This window comes from Festucalex cinctus, chromosome 13 (genome assembly GCF_051991245.1).
Source record: "Festucalex cinctus isolate MCC-2025b chromosome 13, RoL_Fcin_1.0, whole genome shotgun sequence".
In the NCBI taxonomy this organism is placed as follows: domain Eukaryota; kingdom Metazoa; phylum Chordata; class Actinopteri; order Syngnathiformes; family Syngnathidae; genus Festucalex; species Festucalex cinctus.
In genome coordinates this window covers 6,793,771-6,814,018 of record NC_135423.1, presented here as the reverse complement: position 1 = coordinate 6,814,018, position 20,248 = coordinate 6,793,771, and the positions used below count along the sequence as shown (strand labels likewise).

Here is a 20,248-nt window from a genome sequence, read left to right as displayed (position 1 = left end):
CATGACCCAGCGCCACTTTCAAGATGTGCCAGATAGCGATGCCGCTTATCTGATGGAGCTCAAACATCCGCACTCGGCGTCACAAAAGCCGTGAGAGTGAGGCGGTAATCCGAGGCGCCGGTTTGAACACGGCCGTGGAAAGTGAAGCCCTCATCAAAGGCCCTGCTGGGATTCAACGCTCAGTCAGCTGTGATTCCAAAAGCCAGAAACTTTTTTTTTTTTTTTTTTTCCACCTCGACAGAAGAGGAAGTGTTTGGACGTATTTGGCTAGAAATAGTTTATAGATGGTGTCTATGTGGGTCACAAAAGTATGAAAAATTGACATCCTGATGATGACATAACATCCATCCATGTTCTAAACTAGAACAGATTCAGAAAGTGGGGGCCTAGGTCCCCTCCGTACCCGTCCTCAATTATGGCCCTGTTCACACCTCAGGTCAATTTAGCAGAGGTGGGAGTACTGTGGGGAAAAAAAATCCAGCAAGTTGTCATCAAATTTCCAGAAAGTCCCAAGTGAACATTGTTCATTAACAACAAATACTGGAGTGATAATAAAATGTTTTGGGTTTTTTTACAAGCCCCAACACTAAACAGTATATTTACGTCTTCAAAATGTAAATAAACTGAGTTTATAATTGATGTATATTATTGCACAAATTTTTTTTGAAGCTGCATTTCAAATTCAATGTAACTAATCTATTTCTAAACTATACCATTACAAAACTTTTTTTTAAAACCATTAACGTGACCTCTAACCTGTAAAACATGTAAACTTCCCGCAGAAAGTCCAAACCCAAGATTTAAATCTAGAACTTTAAGTAACAGACGTGTTGTTTTCCCCTAACTTAGCATTTGAATGCACCTTCTCACTTTTTATTTCTGAAATGATGCAAACGACGAAGAAGCCGTTTTGTACTCCTGTAACTAATCCAAGTGGAGCAGGGAAACACAATAGTACATGCCATTGTTTATAAATGCAATCCAATACTTTCTCCAAGTCTATGTGTATCCACATGTACTGTATTGTGGATTGTGTGGATATTCATCGTTGACCCCTATTTTCCAGAAAAAGAACAATCAAATGAAAATGTAGTTGAGTGAATTTAAGCATCCAGTCGACAAGAGGGAGTACACATGGTTCTATGCTGCCCCTATGTGCTCGGAAACCGTCACTGCACCACAAGTGCAACCTCCCCTTTACGGCTCTGGGTTCAAAGGTTACAACTTAGGCGGGAAGTTCAAGGAAAAATTGTTTTTGTGATTCTATTTCATAGCGCTATGGCGCTCATCTTGTCTTTTTTTTTAAATATTTTTATTTAAATAGGTTTCAAGTTTATTTTTTATTTTTTTAGACCAAAAAATAAACTTCAACCCTAAACAATAACGTGGATTTTCTAAACATCCTATACTCGTGTTTATTTAATGTAAAGTACACAGGGTGCATTTTGCAAATCCAGACAGTGTCAATTAGTTCAAAGTAAAAAACGTCATCGGTGTCTGTATTTGCAATAAAAAAAACAAACAAAAACAAAACACACCTTTACTTTGTGGGACATAATTGTGTTTATAATGGGCAGGATATTGTACTAATTCATATGCTGTATGAATCTGGTTTCAACCACTTGTCGCACTCTGTTGATGATCCTTTATTTGGATCCATAACTTTTAGTTGCTTTTTTTAAATTTTATTTAGTTTAAATGAATTTTATTTTAATTTCATTGATTTATTTCTCTCTCTATTCATTTTGCAACACTTGTCCAACTGTTTAGTTGCACAATTATTTTAAAATTTTGCTTTAGTTTATATTGCTTTTTATTTTTTTAATTCTTTATCCATTTTCTATTACTTGTACTATTCCGTTGCTCAATTTTAATTTGATTTCTCGATTATTTTATTACTTCCATAAAAAAAACAAAAAAAAAAACAACAACAACAACTATAGAATACAACAATGGAGAGGTTGAAAATAATAGTATAATGACCTAATAACTGTAACTATAGCCCGTGGCCACAGGTCACCGCCAAAGAGCTCCAATGCAGCAAAAACCTGCATACACGATGACTGGGGACCCCCATAAAGTATTGCCATGCCCACGGGCAAAAGCTAAAGTAGTGGGGGCCCGGTAGGGCCAGCATCAGTGAACTCCGGGTGATCCGACACAATCATGCTGATTGTTAATGTCAAACCATAAGTTGGGTTTGAGCGTTTCAGTATTATTGTGAGCGGTAAACATTTGTGTCTTTAAAAATAGTGGCTGCAACTGGAAAAAAATTCAGTTGTGTGCAACAGTGCTTTAGTAAGGCATGTAAGAGTGTTTCAGTTGTGTGTATGAGTATGTGTATCATTTTTTAGGAGGGTTTGAAAGAGCATTTAGACGAAAACAGTAATGTGCAATATCAGTCATGCGTGAAAATTTCAACAGTGGAGAAGCGAAAAGACTCAGCAATAAGTGTGAGTGTTTTGCTGTGTGTATACTGTCAGGGGGGAAATGAAAACGTTTATATGTATGTAGGCTTTTCAGTAGTTTGTTTCAGTTCATGTGTTTCACTCGTGTATGTGAGTGGGCAGGGGGAAAAAAAAATCAATTGTAGCCTATAAATGTTTTTTTAGGAGTGTGTTACAGAATGTTAGACCAGTGCATCTAAGCTTTCAAAAAGCAAAAATATCAGCTCTGCGTGTGAGCATTTCAGTATGAAACGTTAATCGTGAATTGTGTCCCTGACGACTCCTCATACTGCTCCTCAGCTAAACTGAGGTCAGTTAACGTGCACCTGCGTCACATCAGACTGAAAAGGCACGTCGGTGCTCGATCTGATCCAGGATCAGCGGGGGCGTCGTGTGATCCTGACAAGTTCCGCCATTTCCCCCACTTCGGGCCCGTTCGGCGTCCTCCTTTCCCACCATTGAGCTGCATCGGCGACGGCGGCACCGGGAGGCGGAGCGGCGCTAGGCAGGCAGGCAGGCAGGCAGGCGGGGATCCGGTGTGCCACAGCGGGATGAGAGCGAGACCAAGAGCCGGGGCGGATGAGTGCAAACACCACAACCCTTGAATGTGCGACGGGCAGCTAGCGGCGCAACTGCACATTGTGAACGTTTTGTTGTTGTTGTCGCCACATTCCGCCTTCATTATTATAATAGCCGACTAGCTTAGCTCTGATTTCATACCAATCACCGCGGAGGGAGAGGCGAGGAGGAGTCCGGCCAGGTTTCGCAAGGAGGTGGACGTTCAATTCTCCTTCCGCTAGGGATCATTGGCGGATATAAACGCCGGCAAGTGTGCGCTTTCTTTTCCCCTCCCCTCTCCCCAGAATTATTATTTTTTTGGTGTGTGAGTTGTACCGACTGAGCGAAGATGTCGGGGCAGAGCATTACCGACCGGATAACGGCAGCCCAGCACAGCGTAACGGGATCCGCCGTGTCCAAAACAGTATGCAAGGCCACCACTCACGAAATAATGGGTCCGAAGAAGAAGCATTTAGACTGTAAGTATGTTCAATTGTCTCTTTTGTGTACTATTTTTAAAAGCAAAGTGTCGACGCTAAAAGCCTACCACTGGTGTGGTTATGGCGGCTGTTAGAGCGACCACTGCGACCAGGCCTCAAAGCCCGAGGCGCCGCTAACATGCTAACGCGAGCGCACGTCACGTAGATGGACGTCGAATGCAGCTAATTAAGCTACATTTCCTTCGATTGTGTAGTTTCTTCTAACTACTGAATCCGCGTTTGGAGCTGTCTGATGTCGTTAAATGACGTTTCTTGTCCTAGTCCCGCTTTTAGGTCTTCGTGTGTATTTGAAGGCGACAGTAGTAGTGGTCGTGGTAGTCCTAGATGCTAACAGCATAAAATGACAGAATGAGCAAGGGCCCCGATTTGACATTTTAATACAATTGTTGCCATTCAATTTCACCCACTGCCAGCCCTGGTCTCCGTTCAATTGAGCAATATTTATGGTTAATATTAATAGTTGTGGTTCTTAGGAATAGGCTTGTAGTCAGTCGCATTTTGTTTGTTGGCAGGTGGCACACCTGTTGTGCTGCTCAGGTGACTCCCCCGAGGTGTCATGAGTTGCAGCAACGTGGCCTATGGCCCGAGGAACATTTTACAGCTAGACTTTTAATTATAAAAAGAAAAATAAAGATATTATTTACAAAAAAAGGGGGGCAAACAAAAGTGCACTACTACAAGTATAAACATTCTAACCACAAATGCACATGATATAAAGGCAGGAAGGGATGGATGGATGGATGGATGGATGGAAGGATGGAAGGAATGGCGTTAAGACGGATCACCGGGACACTTAGGGTCTCCAGTAGGTCAACACAATACATACACGATCGTGAAATCCCCTTTTGAAAACCTAAACCAGGCTACAAACCCTAACTTGAAACCCAAACCTGTTTTGAAAGCCTAACTACAAACCTTAATCCAGTCTAGAAACCCAAAAATGGAACCTGAACTGCAACTAGACATCTTCTTTTGTAACCGTAACTCTGGTTTAAATCCTTACTTCCAAGCCCTCACACCGAGGGAAATGAAATTAATGCACTGTTTTGTGTTTCTATATTGGAACTCTAAACATTTCTTTCCATTAACCCCTCACGTTTTCTTTGAAACCCAATTTTTAAACACTGACCCTTGCATATACTGCTACAACTTAGTTCATTTCGGAAGTTTTTATTAATGTATTGATGCAATTGGGTGGTGCTGTGTTGCAGTGTGCTATGTTGCAATAAAATCGGACATTTTGAGTATGTAAATTGTTTCATAAAATGTAATGAGTATAAATGTAATAATGACATTTTCTTCTATCTACTTTTGGCCCACCCTGTAGTTTAGTTTCTGCTAGTTACATTTAGTGTGACCCCAAGTTAAACTTTGCACTTTGAGCCCACACGTAACATGATTTATTTCCCTACAAGTTATCTTTGTGTGTCATGCTGACGCAAGGCAAGTCATTCCCTTCAGCATGAATCATTACGGCTGTTCCACGAGTTACGATTATGTCCCACAAAGCCCCCCCAAAAAACGGGAGTATTCGCTGTGACATGGCAATGCCTCCTCCATATTCATCCTCCTGCTCCTCGCTCTTCTTCACTAGGCCGTGCAGTCAGTCACCCATGCTTTACTAGCAGCCGCTTTTCGCGAAGGTTATCCTGCCCTACTTTGAGGAGTCAAATATAGGACGACAAAAAAAAAAAAAAAAAAAAAAAAAAAAGAGGACCAATTACCCCCGTCAGTCGGATCTGTGCTGGCGACAGCTGGGTTTGTTGGTGTTAAAAATGTGTATTAAAAAAAAAAAACATACAGTATATTTAAAAATAAGGTCGAGCAGCTTTGACTCTCATCCCTCGGCCAATACTGCGGATGTTAAAAATGATAGGAGCCGCGAGCAAGTGGGACAGCACATGTATGATTCACGGATCGCTGGCAGCGGCTGCTATCAGTGAACAGAAAGCTGAATGAATGTAGCACACTATCTGCTCGTTACTATTACAAGGGGGTCACGTTGGATCCTCTGGATTGATGAGCCCTTCCCAAATTGAGTGAAGAGTGGGACAAAATCATCACATCACATTACAATACAGTAAGGTTAAACTTGGGCCCTAGAGGGAGAAAATCCTCTCTCCTAATCATTAATACTGTAATACAGGGGCCCCCAAATACCACAAAGAGATTGCACAAAATAATATTTTAATGATCATCAAAAATGGAGAACTGACTGATCAATCGGCCATCTGATTGAATTGTCTGGTATTAGCTTTTTAGGGAGGAAAAAAAGGCAGCTTTTTGCCAATTATTTTATACACTTTACAACATAAGCAAAATATAATGCTGTTCAAACTTTCCCCTAAAAAATTGCCCAAAAAAAAGCCGCCAATTTTGATTTTAGTCTGTTGTAAAGTTAAACAAATACTAATAATTTATGTTCAAAACGGTCAAATCTTCCATCTGCAATTCATGTCTTTATTGTTGTCAACGTTAAGTGACCAAACATACCTTTTATTTTATTTTATTAATCAGCGCATTAATCGGTTAAATTTTATTCTGACAAATGGTGGATTGGCATCTACCTAATAAAATAAATAAATATCTATATCGGTCGAGCCCTTATACTATTGAATACCCTTTAGTACTTGCACCTATTGTCCCGCATTGTTTATTGAACCACACACATGTGCTTGTGCTACCATTGAGTTGCCTTCAGTCTGACTGCAGCATCATGGCTCATCAAACATGCTGTTTCTTTTTTAGCTAATGTAAAACCTAATGGTTTTGGAGATGCTTTTCAGAGGTAATTTGGTTGTTTTAAAATGGAAATTTGCTTGCGGTCACTTTAGCTGAGTTATATTGTCGGCCTGGTTGGAATTTTGGCAGGTAAAACGGAAACACAATGACAATTTGTGCCGTCCGTTAGCACGGCTGGGTTCCATGGTTCGAGACCCTTGCTTGTAGATGCTCACCATTTGACGATTTGTGGCATTTGAGAGAAAGGTCTTATACCACGCCATGTGCAATGCTTAGTCAAATTTGCATTAGAATTTTGTTCTTGCAGGTTACATCATGTACGTGTGTGACCTAAATATTTTACAGTATATGAACTTAACCAGGTCAGGCATGCGAAACTTAGCTTGTCCCTCACCACTGCGGTCACTTCTGTTTATTCATAGTCTGCAGCAGCAGCAGCAGGTGGTCTGCTCATGGGCTCAACATGTTTAGAAGTGCGTCACGTCACCTCACTGTAGTATTGTAGATGAAGACAAAAATATGAGAAGCACCATCAGCTCCTCGGGACGCGACACGGCATCACTTTCCACCATGGAAATCCTGCCTCGGGTTATTTTTAGGCAGCACATGAACGGTCGTCACCATTGCATCAGAACTGTTAATGTGATTTTTGAATTTGTTCTCATGTCAGACTTGATCCACTGCACCAACGAGATGAACGTGAACATTCCCCAGCTGGCCGACTCGCTGTTTGAGAGGACCACCAACACCAGCTGGGTGGTCGTGTTCAAGTCGCTGATCACCACGCACCACCTCATGGTGTATGGCAACGAGGTGAGCCACATGCGCACGGAATATCAGATAATCTCACAACAACTGATGTCAAGCAGATTATGATTGCATGTATTATTAGATTAATACCTTTTAGTGATGTCTCCCCCCCCCTCTCCCATGTGCAGCGTTTTGTGCAGTACCTGGCTTCGAGGAACACGTTATTCAACCTCAGTAATTTCCTGGACAAAAGTGGCCTGCAAGGTAACCTCGACTCATGTCCCTCAGCTAGCTGCCATTTTGTATGACGTGACACATACATTTGTTGATTCCAGGGTACGACATGTCCACGTTTATCCGGAGGTACAGTCGATACCTGAACGAGAAAGCTGTTTCGTACAGACAGGTTGCCTTTGACTTCACCAAAGTTAAGCGAGGGTAAGACGGTGACCGTGACGGTGTTCTATCCTGCAGTTTGAAGGTGCCCTCTTTTTGACGAAAGGCCTCTTGAGAGGCTGCAGCATGAGTGAACACAAGCAGCAGTAAATAGGAAAATGATCAACTTGTCAAAATTGGCACTTGCCATGCTTTTGTATATTGTCAGTGGTCACTTTACGATCCCAAATGCAGCACAAAGCAGCAGTTTCTTTTTAGACGCTACCGGAAAAAAAAAAAAAATCTGATTTACAGACATCACATCTGCTCAGCAGTTGGTGTGTGGTTTGTGATGAATACTAGACACATGGTTGTATCAGACTTCATAGAACCTTTTTAGGCATAAAGTTTGCAAATTTGCTAGCATTGTCCTAGTGTTGAAGAGGTATTGCACGTTCAGGCGACATCTAGCTGATGCTACTTAAGAAGGCGGAAAATGCCCCCACTTGCAGATTAGTGTTAATTTTGTCTGCCATTTTTAAATTCAGTCTCAGTTTTAGTCCAGTTTCAGTCACGCTTATTAGTTTTTATGACAATTAGTCAACTCTTAATGTGCCTGCTGGTTCTCCCCCATGTCATCTCAAGAGTGGACGGCGTCATGAGGACCATGAATACAGAGAAGCTGATCAAGACCATCCCCATTATTCAGAATCAGATGGACGCCCTCCTCGATTTCAATGTGAGTTGGAGGTGAAGCCTCCTATGGTGCTGCAGCTTTTTTAATAATATTATTATTATTATTATTATTAAGCTTGTGTACGGTGCTGCTGCATTGATGCCGTCGCTCAGCCCAACGCCGCAAAAAGATAAATGTCAGGCGTGTGTGCAAACCATGGCTGATTGCTTTCCCGCAGGTCAATGCCAACGAGCTGACTAATGGAGTCATCAATGCGGCCTTCATGCTCCTCTTCAAAGACTCCATCAGGCTCTTTGCCGCCTATAACGAAGGCATCATCAACCTGCTTGGTAAGAAAAAGTCTCCTCGGCTCCAAACAATCACACCGTTTAATCCTCACCTCTTTCACCAAATAGAGAAATACTTTGACATGAAGAAAACCCAGTGCAAAGAAGGTCTGGACATCTACAAGAAGTTCCTCACCCGAATGACCCGGATATCAGAGTTCCTGAAAGTAGCTGAGGTACATTGGTGCTTTGCAGGCTGGTTGTTGGCTCTCATGCAGGGATGGAGAAAAAAAAAAGAAAAGAAAAAGTAATTTGGCTTTCTTTGTGCTCTAACAGCAGGTGGGCATTGACCGAGGAGACATTCCAGACCTTTCCCAGGTAAGCTTACAAGCTGGTTGCACACTCTCGGTCTTGACGCTTTCTCTCGCTCTCTGTTGCTCTTTCTCCTTCGGTGTCTCTTTCTTTGTCTGTCTCTTTCTGTGTCGTTATGTCTCGCCCCTTTTCTGACAACACAAATAATTTACATCACCTACTCAAGTATATACTCACTGACCACAATGTTAGGTGCATGTGAATAAAGAAGGTCCGGTACAAGAGCTGTATGAGGAAAAACGTAATATTTTGCCTCCTCAAATTAGGTAAATGCAATATTAGACCTCGGCAAACTATAACACCCCTCTGTGATAGACAGGTTTCTATCCAAATGTTTTGAAATTTTAAAGCGAAATTTTTGTGAAAATGCGCAAAACGGACATGCAACTTGTGCCTGTTTCCATCCGTTCTTCTTTTGACAATATGTGCCGTGAGAGGGAATGTTGGGACGATGGAGAGTTCCGAATGGGAATGTTGGTTTGGAAGCATGGAAGTAGTTTGTCTTGTTGGCTTCGCTCACGCGTGTAAGAGAAGTGTGTCGTTACATTGAGAGCTAGTGTCAATTAAGCAATCTAAAATTGCATTTTTTTTTTCTTTAATTGTAAACAGAATTTGCTTTTCTTTGTCTCCACAAACATATCTTTCTTTATCATCCGCCCTTTGTTATGACTACAAACATACATGTGACACGTAGTATCGGTCAAAATGTATGGATAGAAGCCCAACTAGTGTTGAAGGCAATGTTGAATGGCGTTTCTGCTGAGCGTATGATGACAATGAAAGTGAGGCAGCAAAACAATGGCGGGTGCATCCTTTTAATACTGACCAAATATTTTGGCAAGATGGCCACCAACGGCTGTGCTCTCTCCTCTCTGCACTTTGCATGCTTTCCCTCTTAAGCGCATGCTTCCACTGGAGGTGCCCCTCTTATATGTTCTCTCTTCTTCCTCCTTAAGCTTTCTGTTCTATCCTCTTGCTCTTCTTCTTTAGCACCTCCTTTTACAGTAAATAAAGGTGTCAGGTCCACACAAAGGTTACAGTTTAGTCGCAGTTGCACATTGACAGCAGTTAAGGTGACACGCATAAACATACTTGTGCTGTGCTGCTCAAATGGATTCCTCCCCTGACTGTCACCACCTTTATATTCTGTATTCTCCCCTTATCTTTCCACTTTAGTTCACAGTCTGTGTAAGTACGATCATTTCACTCTTCTTCTATGTCTGTGACTTGCTTTGCCGGTACTGTCTTTTTGCATGCCTCCGCGCCATCTCCCACGTGATCGTGTCAAACAGCCGAAGGGATAGAAACGAGGAGAGAAAAAAAAAAAATCTATGTGGTGACTTTTTCCTCACGGTGAAGTGTAAAAAAAAAAAAAAAAACCAGAGTAGCTCATTTGCTGCAAAATGGCTGCCCTGTTGTGCTTAGTTGTGGCCCATTTCAACAACCCGCCGCAGGTTGTTGAACGTGCTGCGGTACAGTGCGTCATCCCATACACGCGTTGCTCTCATGCAGACTACGTGTATGGCTGGAATGCAGTCATTGGTGCATCGGTGGTGGGCAACTACAAGACTATGTTGAACCTCAAATTGCAGAAAATCAAATTACATACAGTGGTACTACGGAGTTTGACTCAAAACAGCAGTTTACATTGAGATCATTTATATTTGGAATTATTTGTTAGTGTATAATCTGTTGCAATTATAAAAGCTTAACTTTAAAGGGAAGGCACTGTTTTAAGTAACATGTTAACAGTCACAATCATGCATTTTGGACTATTTTTAGTTTTCAATTGACCTAACGTCTTTTTTTGGGAATGCGGGAAGATGCCAGAACACCAGGAGAAAGCCTGCGCAAGCAGAAGAAGAAGAGCTATGATCTGTGAGGCAGACGGCCAACCACTTGAATAGTTGTATGGCAAACACATGGACTAGCGTCGGTAGCTAGCCCGAGAGGCTAACACACATCACTGTGCTCCTGCAGCATAAACAGATCCAAAGTTCATTGTTAAAAAAAAAAGAGATGGTCAATACTGAATCTGGCTTGGAACCTTATTAAGCCGATGGTGGGGGGATGACAGCAGTAGAAGACATTTTTCAAAATAAAAGCCAAACACCCTTATTTACTTTACAGTAAATCCCGAATACAGGATTGTTTCTCTTGTCACGTTTATTCTTTTGATGCTGGATGAGATGCCATGACTTATTATTATTATTATTATTATTATTTTATAGTCATGGCATCTTTTTCCTGAAAATTTTGTAAAAAAAAAAATATATCCCAAATGTACCTGTGCACATTGTTTGACTTTGTGGGTACCACTGTATAAAAAGGATGGTTTATATTCTGTTCTTGCTTGGTTTCCCACCACTGTCCTTCATGGTGTCAATGTACACACACGCGTTCATGCAGTTTGTGTGAGCAGAATGCTGACCGTGCGTGTTCTCGCCGCGACAGGCTCCCAGCAGCCTCCTGGAAGCTCTGGAGCAGCACTTGGCCTCTTTAGAGGGCAAGAAGGTGAAAGACTCCACGGCGGCCAGCAGGTATGTTAATTCGCCCGTCACAGTCCGTTTCCTCGAGACCGCCATGCCGTGTCGCCCAGCGTGAGTCCGTCTGTCCGTCCCACAGGGCCAGCACTCTGTCCAACGCCGTGTCGTCGCTGGCGAGCACGGGAATGTCTTTCACCAAAGTGGATGAGCGGGAAAAGCAGGCAGCGCTGGAAGAAGAGCAGGCCCGACTCAAAGCGCTGAAGGTGAATCCGTTTAGCTGACCTTATCTCAAGAGTCGCGCTCTTCCCGGTCTGCTTTATCTTGATGTGCGTCGTTCCTCCTGCAGGAGCAAAGACTCAAGGAGCTCTCCAAGAGGCCCTCCTTCGCCACCACGGATACGTCGCCCGTTTCTACCACGGGGGGAACTATTAACACGGCTCCAGCCATTGATCTCTTCTCCACACCGAGTTGTTCCAACGGGTACCTTACATGAAATTGTGGATGGAGCTGCAAACATAAAATGAGGATTAAACTGCAGTTAATTATGCCACAACGTTCAGCACTGTTCTATTAACAGCCTGCATCTCCAAATGTTTTCCTTCCCTCCATTTTCCATGAGGATTGTCCTTGTTAGGGTCTCGTTTAAATAGCTTATTCAAGTCGACTGTGGGCATGTATTGATCATTAATTTGGGCTGCAACTAACGGTTATTTTAATATTCATTATTATGTTGAGCTGTCAAAATTTAATTGATTAATCGACGCCAACTCTTTTAATAATTGAGTAATCATTTAGAGCTATTGTTTAAATTAAAATTGTCAAAATCCTCCAAAACTTCGGTCTCTTAAAAGTAATTATTCCTTGATTTCTGTAGTAATTAATCAGAGTAGACTGATTATCTTTTGTAATTAATCAAAATAAGACATTTACTTTGGAAAGCAATGACTGAACCAGTTACTGAATTGGTTTCAAAAAGGTCGCACATCATCAATTCCTCTCATTAAGATTGATGTTTGGTTAACCTAACCAATTACAAATAGTAATTGTCGAAAAAAAAAAAACTGTTACTACACTTATATGTGGAATAAAAATCGATGGAATAGTTGATAGAATTGTCGATTCTAAAAATAATTAACACTGACAGCCCTATTGTTATTATGCTGTTATTCATGATTATTATCCATTATTATTACAGTGCAGTGAAAATGGAGAGTGACCTGTTTGATCTTCAGTCGACGTTTCAGCCACCCATGCAGTCTGGGGCGTCAGGGCTCCCCGTGGCGACGGCGTGGGCAGGTAGAGCCCCACTGACACGGCTCTCGAGCGCTACCCGTGTTTGTTTGTTTTTTGTTTTTGTTTTTTTGGACCTGCTCTGCATGCTCTCGTTTCTTACGTCCACCAGTTCCTCTCCACTTGTTTTTGGTCTGTTTCATTTTCTCCTGTCTCTCTCTCTCTCTCTCTCTCTCTCTCTCTCTCTGCCTGCCTGTAGATCCTTTCACCTCCGCCGAAGCTGGAGACGACTCCATGCCAAACCTTAACCCTTTCCTCTCAAAACTCGTTGTCGATGCCTCTCACTTGCCTGTCGTGTCTTCAGACGGTGTTAGCTTTTCCACTAGGACATCTGCTCATGAAATGTTTGGTGGTAATGACTCTCATTTTGTTTTTCCGCATTGTCCTTGCTGCTTATGTATGTGTTAGACGCATGATGTAGCTTGCTTGTCTTCCATGCTGCTTTAGTTTGAGCATTGTCAGTGTTGTCTGTCTTGAAAGCTAAAATCCTACCCTTTTTTCAGTGAAACCTTGTTCCTCCACTTTAGCTAGATGTCGGTCAAGGCCGAATGCCCACCTGCTTTAAAATGATACTCCCACCCACCCAATTCCCTTTTTGCTGAACTTTGGGTCTGTGATGTTGCTGTAGAGCTTTTAAGTTGTTTTGTTTTTCTTTTACCAATGCTATGTTTGATTCTCTAGATCGTTACAATCCGTTTATTGACACAAACCCGTCAGTTTCAACCAATAGCAAATGCGCAGTGCGGCTAGAACACTCCGTCTCAGGTACTACAATGGCTACGAGTCCTGCAAACATGGATCCTATTCAATACCCAAACAGCTTTTAATATTCAGTCACTCCCTCCCTCCCATTTACACTAGCACTCTCTAATTTTTCACACTTTAGTGACTTTAAAAACATTAACATGTTTGCTAACTTTTTTTCTGCCTGCTTGTTTGGCTTGGTCCTGAACACCTTTTTTCTTCTTTCTTTTTTTCCCCCCCTCCTCTCCTCCTCCTCCTTCTTCTTAATGCTTCCTGTGGCGTGTCAGACTCCTTCTGTGGCCCAGTGTCCATTGCCCAGCACCTCCCACACCAGGCTCCCTTCCCCACAGAGCCCTCTACTGTAGCAGGTCTATTCAGAGGTATTGAAGGCACTCTGTGTCTGTATAGATGTGTGAACCCTTGCTCCACCGCTAACTGACGACTCCCCATGCTTGTAGAACCGAGTCTCGTTTGAGAGGCATCGCTTGTCTTGACTGCAGCTGCCTTCTTTTCATCTTCTTTAAGGATACTCAACGCCTCAGCCCCCTCCCCAGCCACCTGCAGGAGGACTCCAAGTGGACTTTGAGTCTGTGTTTGGAGCCAAAGCTACAGGCAGCAACAGCCTCAATGCTGAAGGTTAGGAAGGGTTTAATGTCACTAATTGTTTGGTTCCATTTATTTACAACAGAGTGTGTTTGTGTTGTGTCGATTTGTCATATTGTTTCACCAAACTAAGCAGGATTTGATGGAAAAACGACTAAATCCCAAGAAAGGTTATAGCATTCAATTTTGGTGCGCATCTAAATAAAAATATGCATGTGCCCCGCTTAAAATGCAGTCTTTAGATTCCCATCACTTTCTACTAGTCTTGATTATTCTTTAAGTAGAAAATTAACAAGAAGATTAACAAAACCTCTACCAACAAAAATACAGGAAATTTCCATTTTCTCCCTTTTATGGCCCGCTCATACTCACCCCACCACTACTGTTGTACATTTCAGTCAGTTAGGTGTGATTCACGTTCCAACTTGACTTAATGTAATTTTGGGAAGGTGATGCAAGGAACAGACTGGTCATGTTGAGATTTTGCTGCCGTCTTGTGGTCACATAATGTTACTACATTGAGAGATCAGGAAGGCGCTGCAAAACTGTCATACCTTCAAAAAGTTTTCTGACTTGGCAAAGTCAAGTATTGTGCTCCTAACAAGCAATGAAATTTTACATTGTGCGTGTGTGTGTATATTTTGACAAATAAGGCATCAAATAGGTGGCCTAGTGGTCTGCCTTACACATCTGATGTGCTGGCTTCAAATACCTGCTCTGGCATTTCTGTGTCGTTGGATTATTCTCCTTGTGAATGCGGGAGTTTTCTCCAGGTATTAACAGAACCATCCTGAAACCTAATTAAAACTAACCACATGTAAAAAAAACAAAACTAACTAAAATGAAAAATTCCAAAAGTATAATAATCCTGGAAATAACTACTTCATATGTAGTTAAATAGGTTTAATCCTTGTGTTTTCTTCAAAACGTTGCGACACCGGGAGCAGAATGTCCATGCATATGAACAAAAGGCACTGCCCTCTGTAAACAAACTGTCGCTTTGCCGAGTCAAACACAATCTTCTTCCTTTATAAATTTGACCCTCTGTTTTGTCAGATATCAGCGGAGGGATCCTGAAACCGACTCTTGCTGGCTCCAACCTGACGTCCAATCAGCAGCCAGAGAAGCTGGTGTCTGATGACCTTGACTCCTCCCTTGCCAACCTTGTCGGCAGTACGTATGCTTTTTTGTTTTTTGGTCAATTACAGCATCATAGCTGTATCATGGACGTCTGTTTTCCTCCTCAGACCTCGGCATCGGAAACGGCACCATGAAGAAGTAAGTGGCGTGCGGTCGCTCGTCGTCTTCACTACACTACGTTAGAAACACTTAACTTTAACTTTCACTTCATCCACAGTGACATCCACTGGAGTCAGCCCGGCGAGAAGAGGATGACTGGCGGCACCAACTGGCAACCCAAAGCCGCACCGACGACGACCTGGAACCCCGTCTCCATGGTGATTTTTACATATACGTCAGGGGTGGGGAGCATACGGCCGGTTACACAATATGCAGCCTGCCAGAGCATTTGATGAAGCTGATTTATTTAAAAAAAAAAAAAAAAAAAAAAAAAACTATCCTAATGTTAAAAGCTTACAGCAGAACAACTTTCCTACTGTATGTCTGGAAACTACTGGTTTGACAGGTCAGTCTGAAAACCTACTCAGTGTAGCGTTGGTATTTGTGCGCAGTCAGATTGCAGCTCGGAGAGCACAAAGCCAAAAAAGCGAGTGACAGACTCCTTCATTTTTGTTTTGGACACCCAGAAAACAGTTGAGCAATGATGCTAACATGCTAAGCCCATGTGTATATATACTGTGTTGTCATTTCCAGCCGACAACAATTTCAAGTACAAGGCAAAATGGAAGCCTGTTCTTGTGGTGATGGATAAAAATGGGTGGATTTTTCGGCTTAATTCCTATTCCACAAACTCAAAATTAGAACACTGTGTTTACAGTCGCGGGGGCGCAGAGGGCATATTTTAAAGAAAATATTTCACATAACTTTGCCTTTTAAAATAGAAGAATAATCCACAATATAAACAATATGCTGTTATTGCACAACTCTTACTTCCACCATAAAATTGTCGCATAACAAATTTTTTTGTCCATGCAGCCGCCGTCCATCATGGCCTTTCCTGCCACCACACCCACAGGCATGATGAGCTATGGCATGGTGAGTACAGTATGTGTGAACAATGTTACAGTGGGGCCTCAAATTTCACGTTTATTATGTTCTGCTAACCATGCTTATTATTAAAAACATTGTGCCTCAAAGCTTTGAAATGAAAGGAAATGCATTCATCTGTTTTGCACCCACTCCAATTTAAACATCAACAAAATTATTGCCGTGTTTTATTTTAAGAAAAATAATACTCTACAGTTTTTTTGTTTATTTTTGATTTTGTTTTTTAAATACAAATTCATTTGGCAAAACATATTTATATAGAATGAAACAATTTATGTGATTTGTGCAGTGCCTTCTGGTGTGTGTGCTCTTTGGCCACCAGGAGGCAACATAATCCTTCCATTGGAAAATAAAAATGCTCAGTAGGCTTCAGTATTAGTGTTTGTTTTTTTTTTGTGTGTGTGTTTTTTTTTTTTTTTTAGGGGATCAATGATAATTAATGGATAACACTACAATGAGGATGCTAGTTGTTAGTGTGTTTTAAATACCTGTTTAGTTCTTACTTTCGTGTATTGTTAATTACACTTAAACTGGGAGTTACAATAAGCATCTTCAAGCAAGCACTTCTTTCACTATCTGCCAAACTACTACTAGTTGTGAAGTTCGCTACTAGCATCTAGTGCTGATTTCTCAAATTTTGCTCCCAAATCAGCAAGAAAATTGTCCCCTTGTATCTTGAAAACTGTCAGGTTACTTGTAAGTAAAGGAACCACTGTTAATAGTTTTTACAGTAACTGAGACTGCATTGTTTGCCAAATACTGTAATCTTCCATGTCTCCTTTTGCAGCCTCCACAAATGGGCTCCATGGGCATGATGAATCCGCCCACCATGATGTACGGCCAGCCTGCGATGAGGCCGCCCAATCCTTTTGGCTCGGTGTCCAGCACTCAGGTGGGTGCGCCGCATCTCCCTCCTCCTGCCAGGTGTCTCTCTGTGTATGTGAGGCAATCATCATGCCCCATGTTCCCAAGTTAGCGCAAACACCCATGATGGCAGTTTGAATGAGCCTCGGCTCGTGTCTCAAACTGCACATCATCTCCTTCTTGTTTTTTTTTTTTTAATTTTTTTTTTATTCCTCTCCTCCATTTATCCAATGCATTAGATTTGACATTGCCGCTTGTCCAAACTAATCTCATCCCCCTCTTCCCTCGTCTCTGCGCCGACTCTCTGACCTCACCTCTGGCCCTCCTACTTCCTGTGTGTGTGTGTGTGTGTGTGTGTGTGTGTGTGTATTCCTGTGAATAGCCCTCGGCAGCCTCTAGTCCTTCCAGCCAGAGTCCTCTCCGAGCCCCCGGACAGGACCCGTTTGCACACCTCTCTCTCAAGGATTTCTTGTAGAGCGTCTCTTTAGGTACAGCATGCTCCCCTCTGCTGGCAGACGCATCCCACCCACATGTGGCCTGTACACAACATCCATGTGTGGCTGCTTATCTTCTCTCATACATTCGTCTTCTTGCTTCTTTTTTTTTTTTTTTTTTTTTTTTTTTTTTTTTTTTCCCCCCCCCCCCATCTGACATTAGATGCCACATGCGTTTTGTCTTCGCTTGATCTTGATCTTGTTTTGATCGATTCACTGTAATGAAGCTCACGCTGCCCGTTTTATCCTGCCACTCATCGCATCCTGCTTTGAACCGATTTGTTGTCCTTTTTAAATTGAATTAAACCAGCTGACTTTTTTTTTTTTTTTTTTTTTTTTTTTTAAAACACCCCACCCATGAGATTTTCTCTCAGCAAGCTGTACATTATATCGCTTAAGGGACACATGGTAGTATTTAAGTGCTATTATTAATTTCATTCAATTATATTAAAATATAAAATAGGTGCGTGTATACAATAAAATGTAATGTAGGCAACTCTTGAATTGTGAGATCCGTACCTGCGACAAAGTGATTTTTGTATGCAAATATCAACACGTTATACAGCCTCTATAGGTGCAGTGTGGCTGAAATTGTGAAGCCTGGGACTCTAACCACCATTAAAGGCGTCGTCTCCATCAGCAGGATCTGTATTTCGTTTGTCTGAACAATATTATCGATAAACAGTTATCTAGTTTAATTTAAAATGGTGTCAAATTGATTAGAGCATGGAACCTTTTGTCAAAATGTCAATTGTAAAAAGACACCCAAGTATGCGCAATATTTGGCTTACCTTTTTTGTATGTACTTGAGTTCATTTTGTTGCTGTATTTTGAATTTACAGTTGTCTAACTTAATGAATAACTAAATGACTACAGGAAATGCATCAGAATCTGAAACGATGTGATGACATTCTTCTGACTTTTGTCATTCTTCCCTTGCAGACGCAGTTCATGTAACTTTGAAGAGCTCGTCTCTCTTGGAAAGATGAAGCACTTAGCAGCAAAAAGCTTTGTTCTCGTCCTGGTCCCCGGGGAGACATTCACGAACCACCACCCCCCCACCCTCTCTCTTACACCCCCACCACACACGCACTCTCACCTACATCGACACACATATACACACACCTGCACCACCCGCCTAAAAATACTGATCATGTCGAGAGTTGCGACGGCTTTCAGTAACCTTGGTAACAAAGTGGATTCCTTCTCCATTTGACAGTATCATCTGTAAAGGTAAAGTTCTGGCTGCTGAGAAACTTTGATGTTATGTATTTGGTTAAAAAACAAAAGACAAAAGAAAAAAAAAAAACCTTTAAAATGCGGTCGGGTGTGGACGAGCGGGGAGGGGGATTGGTTGTTAGGGCGATGGCGACCTTCCCTTTTTTCTTTTTTTTTTCTTTTCTCCCTCCCCCTCGAGTCCATCAACCGTCACGGCGTAGTGATGCTAATGACGTTTACACCCGTTTAGTTTGTCTTTTTTACCGTGTTTACAGTAGACATTCCCTGTGTGTGTCGTTTGTATTTATTTATGATTATCGGTCGAAGGAGCTCAAGCAGAGTTTATTGTAAAATCAACAGCGCATAAATAATGAGCATTGAACACGCGTGGGAGTGCTTGAGCATTAAAACTATCAAGAGGTAGAGCGACAAATAGCTATTATATAAATGACACCTATTAAGCCGAATGATAGAGCACTAAATATTGAATTATTTTTTTTTTTGGGTACACTATTGCTAGTTGAAAATAATAATAATAAAAAAATAAATCACAGCCGCCCCTGTACTGAGAGTGCAGGGGTTTGTTCCCAGTAAAACAGGGGTGGGAAACCAATGTGGCCCACAATGCAATCCTAAAAATATGCTCATAATATATGATAATTAATTAAAACCAAAAAAAAAGTTTGATCTTATTTTCATTAATTGAGTATGGCCCTTGGAGGATTTGATAGGACAAGGGTGGCCCACCCCTGCGCTAAACAGTACATAGTGCATCCTGTGCCTATTTAGGGGTCTTTTTTTTTTTTTTTTTTTTTTTCCCCCCGTTTTGTTTTTTTTTGTTTGTAACTTGAGTAACCCTTCACACATCCCGGCGACGGCGGCGGGCTCCATTTTGCTTTAATAGCTTGGCACGCCGTCGACTCGGTGAGCGTGCTCGAGGCTGCCTTTACTCTCTGAATGTGAAGAGTTGTCTTCATGTTGCACACATCTTTCCACTCCGCACGACAGCCGCCGCCCCGCTCGTCAAAACGGGCTCGAGTGGCGGGCGGGTGTCGACGGAGGTGGAGGAGGAGGGACGAGCACTGTTGATCGGCGCTCAGTGTAAATATAATAATGAAGATGGAGAAAAAAAAAAAGTGACTGTTCTTTGATGAAAACATGAAAGATGTATGAAATATGAACATGATTCAAATCTAATTTGACTCTACCTATTAAGTCTTGATTCAGGATGATTCTCTCTGCAGATCTCTTTGTCATTAGAACCTGTAGCAGGCGACCACTGAAATCTTGGTTTTTCTTTTTCAAATAAAGAGCAGCTTCCACAAAAAAAAGCAAACAGTCCCTTTCTTTCACTTTTTCTTATTTTTCGGTTCCACAAAGATGACAGCGAATTGGATCATTCAACAGCCCTGTGGCATTTTTTTTTTTTTTAAACTGAATCCCTTTCATTAATTTCCTGCAAAAAAAAAAAGTTAATTCCAAAAGCTTTGGCAGTTTACTCCATGTTGTGCTTCAAGTTTTGCATTTGTGCTTGTCATGGCATTTAAATTTTTGGCAATGAGCACCAAAAAGGGAAGGAAGGGAAAAAAAAAAAAAAAAGTTACCCTGCCAGGCCCACTAAACTGCAGCTTCTGTCTTGTAAACGTAGGCGATTG

At 41.8% G+C, this 20,248-nt stretch overlaps 1 protein-coding gene across 15 annotated transcripts; it reads left to right on the top strand.

Moving 5' to 3' along the window:
• Positions 1-2,639: 2,639 nt before the first annotated feature.
• On the top strand, positions 2,640-19,768 carry picalmb (phosphatidylinositol binding clathrin assembly protein b). Of its 15 annotated transcripts, none has more exons than XM_077540974.1 (24): positions 2,640-3,484; positions 6,918-7,060; positions 7,186-7,266; positions 7,338-7,435; positions 8,018-8,111; positions 8,287-8,398; positions 8,465-8,571; positions 8,672-8,713; positions 9,884-9,895; positions 11,162-11,247; positions 11,333-11,456; positions 11,540-11,673; positions 12,389-12,489; positions 12,683-12,835; positions 13,165-13,248; positions 13,515-13,607; positions 13,753-13,863; positions 14,887-15,003; positions 15,078-15,108; positions 15,188-15,287; positions 15,946-16,005; positions 16,805-16,909; positions 17,264-17,369; positions 18,318-19,768. In XM_077540974.1, exons 1-23 carry the CDS (start codon positions 3,355-3,357, stop codon positions 17,354-17,356), a joined length of 2,211 nt encoding a protein of 736 aa, XP_077397100.1. In that variant the 5' UTR covers positions 2,640-3,354; the 3' UTR covers positions 17,357-17,369; positions 18,318-19,768. The 15 variants fall into 15 exon arrangements, with proteins under 15 accessions (XP_077397100.1, XP_077397099.1, XP_077397105.1 ...); XM_077540973.1 differs by having other exon boundaries at positions 2,642-3,484; positions 7,186-7,261; positions 7,333-7,435; XM_077540979.1 differs by lacking the exon at positions 13,515-13,607 and having other exon boundaries at positions 2,643-3,484; positions 7,186-7,261; positions 7,333-7,435.
• Positions 19,769-20,248: the final 480 nt, after the last annotated feature.

Bases quoted from the DNA above. Each gene is read 5' to 3' on its own strand.
- picalmb (XM_077540974.1), top strand. From the start codon at position 3,355: ATGTCGGGGCAGAGCATTACCGACCGGATAACGGCAGCCCAGCACAGC. The intron at 11,457-11,539 runs GTGAATCCGTTT...TTCCTCCTGCAG, and splicing joins CCCGACTCAAAGCGCTGAAG to GAGCAAAGACTCAAGGAGCT. The intron at 15,004-15,077 runs GTACGTATGCTT...TTTCCTCCTCAG, and splicing joins CCTTGCCAACCTTGTCGGCA to ACCTCGGCATCGGAAACGGC.